General features: G+C 34.4%; 1 protein-coding gene and 1 pseudogene across 3 annotated transcripts; both read right to left on the bottom strand.

Annotated features, from left to right (window-relative positions):
- Positions 1-208: 208 nt before the first annotated feature.
- On the bottom strand, positions 209-2,243 carry AT5G28520 (Mannose-binding lectin superfamily protein; the record flags this gene model as incomplete). 2 transcript variants are annotated; one of them, NM_001344072.1, is made up of 5 exons in its annotated part: positions 358-625; positions 783-1,247; positions 1,369-1,812; positions 1,916-2,129; positions 2,218-2,243. In NM_001344072.1, 4 exons carry the CDS (start codon positions 2,108-2,110, stop codon positions 368-370), a joined length of 1,362 nt encoding a protein of 453 aa, NP_001330158.1. In that variant the 3' UTR covers positions 358-367. The 2 variants fall into 2 exon arrangements, with proteins under 2 accessions (NP_198204.3, NP_001330158.1); NM_122735.4 differs by lacking the exon at positions 2,218-2,243 and having other exon boundaries at positions 209-625; positions 1,916-2,110.
- A 462-nt stretch (positions 2,244-2,705) lies between these two features.
- AT5G28515 lies at positions 2,706-3,226 on the bottom strand (annotated as a pseudogene; the record flags this gene model as incomplete). Its single annotated transcript has 1 exon — positions 2,706-3,226.
- Between the last annotated feature and the right edge of the window lie 3,359 nt (positions 3,227-6,585).

Below are 6,585 nucleotides of genomic sequence, written 5' to 3'. Positions count from 1 at the left end.
CTTTATATTTTTAACTTTGAAAATGCTAATTAAAATCTTAATTAGATATTCACTAAAAATCTTTCTACCAATAAAAACTTTTTAATGTTTCACACTACATGAGTTCATAAATAGTTAAACTAAATTATAAGTAAGAAATATATATATATGAGTTCAACGAGTTATTTATGACGGGGTAAATCATTTGATAGAAAATGACGCAAGCGTTCTTATTACATGACATTTCATAACTGAACGACACACCAATAAGGCAACAAACATAGAAGACAATAACTTATAAAATTAAACATGGCAGAAACATGAAAAGCATAAGACAACCTGATCAAGCATTGATCTGAGAAGTAGCTCATTTAAGATTAGGCAAAGATCACTCGCGCGTGATGGGCACGACATAGACCCCAAGCTGGTGAAGCTTGTCAGTACTAGAATTTCCGTGGAACCCTACAATCTTGTAACCTTCCTTCCCGAGACTGAAGCTTGTTGTCGACTCCAATCCAACCGGTCGAAAGGTTTGTTTGTTGGTCGTGAACCGAAGCCTGGTTATAACTCCGCGTTCATTTCCACTTGTTTTGTCCCAAAAACCTTCCACCGTAGTGATGTATTCACTCGGATAATCTAGCTTGAACTGCAAAACATGGAGAATAAGTAAAGTGGTTGATCATAAAGAACAATTGTAACAAGGAAGCTCTGAATCTTTAGCCGATACATATGTTACTCTAGGTCAAGGAAAAGCATTTGGTAATACAAATTTAAAGTAAATACGTGAATGAATATATAATCACCTCATTGAATCCTATTCCTGATGGTTCCCCATGAACTTTCAGTTCAGTCACCTGGACGTCCTTATCGTACACAAACTTGAGGGCGATACCCTCACCGTCTTCTAGATGTATCTCTCTCACACCATTGAAAATACCATCGTCCCATGGATCTCCTACTGCCTCACCACCTTCTGGTTGTAGTTTTTCGGGGGAAGGAGGAGGCGGAGAAGGAATAAACGAAGAGAAATAAGCTCCGAGGGCATCTATACCAGCACCAACTCTTCCATGGAAGCCGATAAGAGCACCACCGTTGTTTTCGAGCACAAATTTGCGAGCAGCAGGGTATCCAAATATCGGAGAGACTCTCCCTTTTGAAGTTTTGAACATTATTGACCTGATCATACGCCTGCCACTTCTAGGTATTACATCATCGTAGGTACACTCCACCGATATGATGTATTCAGTTGGATATTCTTTGACCTCAAACTTAAGTAGAAAATGGCGTCATATAAGCATAATCAAGACCATATATATATATATATATATATATATATATATATATATATATATATAGAGAGAGAGAGAGAGAGAGAGAATATTTAGATACCATATCATATCCATTGATCGGCTCATATTGTCTTATCACTCCACCATCGTCATAGTCGACCCTCCATTGCCTTATCTCGTTTTCATCAAAGATAAAGCTAACCCTTTTCACACCGTTGTGATTAGGACCATGATCCCAAGGGATCCCTCCGCCACCACCTTGATAGGCCAATTTAATATGACCAACTTGGGGGTTCAATCCAATAGGACCAGTCGTTGTAAAATAAGCTCCAAGAGAGTTTAAGTTAGTCTCGGCATATCCATGGAAGCCAATTATCTTTTTACCCTTGACTTCAAGTGAAAGCTTAATACCCGTGTCATCGTATCCTATCATCTCCGAAGTCTTCTTGTTGGTTTTGAATTTAAGTGCTTGGATCACACCCTTAGTGACATCATAGTAGCCCTCAACAGATACTAGATGTTCATCCTTTTGATCAATCTCAAACTGTAATATGGTGATAACAAAATGTTAATATAATTAATAATAATAATAATAATTGCTTACTAGTTAATGAATAATAGTATTATATTTTATAAGACATGTATACCGTTTGTGTGAATCCTCCTCTACCCGAGAGACCATGGATTAATCCAGTTTGGGGTTGCCCACTCTTGACATAATCAAACTTGACGTACTGAATGCCTTCACGACCACCTCGTACAAGAATCTTTGTTACATTGTCATGGTCAGATGAATCATCCCACTGGAGGCCTCTACCTATTGCTTCTAACTTCTGAGCCATCACGAACTGTTTTGATTTTCTATGAAAGAGTAATATATTAACTTCCAAAGTCATTCATCAAGATCATTATTAGTTTATACCTTAACCATGTGAGAAAGAGAGAGTACCTTTTGTGGTTGAAGTTGAGAGAGACAATGAACGGTGTAGTGTGATGAATAAGCAGGTGGTGAATGTGGCTTTTTATACACCCATTTAGTTTCCTAAGTACCTAGAAATCAGTATTTTTAATAACATTACTCGTGGTAAACAAGGCATTATAAAATATATGGTAAGTTGTTTTAGTGGGAGTTACCTGCCAGTTGGTACATTGTAGAAGTATTACGTGTCCCTTTTTTTTCCTCCTAATATTATTATATAATGTAAACAGAATGAAGATAAGATTGAGAAATAAAACATACCCTTTGTGGGTAGAGTTGGGAGAGATAATGAGAGTTGGGAGTAAAGTGATGAATAGAATAATCTGGTGGTTGTGTCTCAGTTTTAGTTTTCTTTTTTAAAATGAATGCAAAATTTATTCACCAAAAAAATCAGGGTTACATCAAGTACATCTTGTTTGAGTTGTTAAGCTCATACTTTGTCTTAAATAAGTCAATTAAAACTTAGTAGAAAGCCAAAATAAAAATAAGTCATCATAATTTGGGTTTCCTTTTTTCTGAAGAAGAGTGATCTGGTTGTGAATGTTTTTGTGAATGTTTTTCCCAATGGCCACAATTGTGATAGGGTCCTCCTCTCCTTATCTTCGATTGTTCCTTTCTCTCCATATGGTGTGTACCGTGATCTGAAGCGTGTATTTCAGAAGCAGAAGTGGTTTCCTCCCAACAAATGAACCTGTGAGGAACGAAACAATGCGGTCCAAATAAAAAGTGTAATGATTTTGAAGTAGGCCTTTCGTGAGCTTCTCCCACACATGTTTTGAATAAGGACACTGAAAAAGGTGATTTTTGTCTTACCAGTTCCGCACAAAATTTGTAGGTAATATCCACTTGTGTGTTCCACGTTCTCATTCTTGCACCCGTTGTTAGTCTATCATGCATTGCAAGCCAAGTGATGAAGGAAAATTTTGGTGTTGCTTCCGAGAACCAAACCCCTTTCCCCATCTGCAGATTGGTTGTTCGACTCAGTTTTAGTTTTCTAATCATTTAAAAACTTAGTTTTCTAATCATTTAGAAACTTAGTTTCTTAATATTATTTTTATTTCTAATTTAACATCTATAAGCTGAAGACACAAGATTTATTAAGATAGCGAGACGTGTTATCCCTTATCATTTCTAAGATGCTTTTACAACATTTGGTTAAAAGAAGCAAAAAACCAAAAAAAACGTACCATCAGAACTTAAAATTAGTTTATGGTTACATTTAAAAACGGAAAAAAACATTGAAACACTGATGTATATCACGAACTCACAAGAGCCATTAGAGGAACCTTAATGGTAGCCTTTTAACTATTATGATGAATTGTTTTATTGAAAAACATTATAGCTAAGAGTTTTTGTAATGATTTGAAGCTCTTAAACCTTATTTTATCTCTTACCTAAGAAACACTTCTAAACTATTCACATATTATTTTAATTATATTATACTTAAGACTTATAGTAAGAGACTTGTAATAAGGATGGTCTTACTATTACCTGCTTTTCAATTCAGAACCATGTAGACAGAAATGAAAAAGACATGTATAAAATCATACCAGATTAACATCATAAAAAGTGATTAACACATTTTAAAGGAAAAAAGGTTTTTAGATTATAACTAAACATTTTTCATGGCTATATAGTACAACTTAATCATAGTTCACATTTAAAATGATAATAATGAGATTGTCTCCAACGAAATAGAAGGAGCTACTTCAAGTTTTCTTCCGATCCTTTAAACAAGAGGTCTGTCTTGAGACAAAGGCTAGGATCTATTACTAAAATTAGGTTTAGGCAAAATATCCGAATCCAAATAACCGAACCGAATTCGACCTGAAATACCCGATTCGATCTGAACCCAAAATTTTAAAATATCCGAACGGATCCTACACTTCAAAACCCGAACCCGGTCCCGATCAAGTACCCCAACATATCCAAAATATATATACATAGAAATAATTTATTAGTAATAATCATATTTACAAAAATTTAAGTGCCTAAAATATTTTTATTTTAAGATATTTTGTATATTGTTGGGTACTTTATCTACTTTTTGATAGATGAGATAGTAAAATACTCAAGTGTTTTTAGAATTTTTTTGTGTATTTTTAAGTAATTTAAATATGTTTTGGTACAAAATTTTGGGTTCAGATCTTAGATTTCTAAATTGGAAATGCCCAAACCCGGAAAACCCGAACCCGACCCGAATACCCAAATGCCCAGACATACCTAAATAATTAGGTCCATGATGACTAGAAATACAACCGTTTAAAAACCATACATTAAATATGATAAGATCAGTTTAACTAAATTAACAACATTCCACATGACATTTTTTTTTTTGGGTCGACCCTAGTGAAAATATAAATCTCGGTTTACAAGATGTATAATTTCACACGTTTTAACAACAATACAAGGAAGTGGCATCCACGTTAGCAGCCATGTATAATTTCACACGTTCTTGTAAATTCGGGTATGAAGTTTGAATGTTTTCAGAACTTGGGTATGTATTAGCACATAGAAAATGTTTAGGTATGAATTCAGCACTGATGGTTAGGTTGGGTATAAAACAGCCGACTTTCCGTTCATGAGGCTAACTACATGCATTAAGAGAAATCTTAGCTAGAAAGATGACAGTGTAAACGATCAAACAAAACCCTAGATATTGCCACCTAACACTCGGTCTTGTCCCTCTTTTAATTCCCTTTTAAACCCAACTAAAAAAACTACTCTAGCATGGCTAAGGGATTCATCAAAGCAAAGTTTAATAGACTCATAAGAATAAGATGAATATGAACTGAACAAGGTTTAGAGATTACTTTTATTTTTAATTGTCGAATACAAAAGGTAAAAACTTAACATATAGATCTTAGTAAAAGAAGAGAAACGAAGGGATTTGGTGTCTTCAAAACTTTGGATCAAGATAGAGGATGGCTGATGCGTCTCTAGGCTTCTTCTTCAGCTTCTTTGTGAGTTCAAACGGAGATCACACCCTCTTCCTGGGTTTACAACAAGTGTTTAAAGGTTTAGGGAAGTAGAATATCAATTTGGGGTTTTTTGGGCAAAACTACATAGTTTCATTTAAGTGCAGGGACGAGGGGCTTCATACCGTGTACGAGCTTCATGACTGAACTCTGAATAAGGCACCACATCGGTCACGTAGGCTGTGATCGGTCTCAAGAAGGGCTTCACCGTCGGCCAACTCCTTGTTACCGGTATCGGACAATCTTCATTTAATCGGTTGTAAAATCAGTTTGGGAGACCATAATGAGTTTATTCTTTCTCCATAATAATTTTGACTTTTCTAGATTTACATAGAGTTAAAACAATTTAAATTTTCTCTTGAATTCTTAATGGGAAACGTAATAAAAGCATCTAAAAAGTGGACGAAAGTACGATGTTATTATGTACCACTTGGCTAAAAGCTAGAGATCTTATTCCTCACAATGGAAAAGTCAAGCTTTTCGATTTCTTTGTCAATGCAAAAGTCGTAGCTATATTACAAAGGCGAAGTGTTTTAATATGTTTTGATTAGTATAACACATGACGCTCGGTCCACGGTTGAAAACTTGAAACCATTGATAGAAGATTAGTCTTGCATGGGTTTCTATAAAAAATTGTAATTTGGTGTAAACGATCATCGTGGTACTATTAGTTAGTTACTACTTTTGAGGACCAAATAAACTTGTTTTGTGTGAACAAGTAAACTTTGATTGAAGTGAAACCAAAGAGAAAAATATACTTTATTATATGTTGGGATTTATATGAAAGCTCTCTTATTGGCGAACCCTACATTTGAATTTATATATTTATTTTACTTTACACGTATTGAAATCTCTATTAGTTTACTATATTCTAAAATGTAGGATGATTCATGAATCATGCACCACTATCAAAGTCACATTTAAGAATATATATTGCTCTTGATCATTAGAATTTCGACATGTGACTCATGTTCCAAATTTTGAAAACTAAGTAACTAGCTAACTCACAAGTAACTAAACCATATAGTGCATGAATCATCCTAGATACAAAAATAAGTTTATTAAACAATTATACTTTGATTCATCTTGGAAACACAAAAACGAAAGAGACAACTGTAGGTAAGTAATGTATCACACCAATCACCACTTGACACATACCGCTTAAGTAAAAAATTGGTTTAATGCCACGAGCCTATAGATTATCGACTTGTCGTTCATAAAAAACAAAAAAGCAACCTAATTCTATTTAGGGGTCAACTTCTTTTAAATTTTAAAATAAAAAATCAAAATCATTCTTATATGGCCAAAGTATAATAAATATTTGAGAAACTTTTAGTGGGTAAGATGCGAGTATTCTAAG

Source organism: Arabidopsis thaliana, chromosome 5 (assembly GCF_000001735.4).
Source record: "Arabidopsis thaliana chromosome 5, partial sequence".
NCBI lineage: Eukaryota > Viridiplantae > Streptophyta > Magnoliopsida > Brassicales > Brassicaceae > Arabidopsis > Arabidopsis thaliana.
The sequence above is the reverse complement of the archived record's forward strand: the minus strand, read 5'-3'. Positions and strand labels throughout refer to the sequence as shown.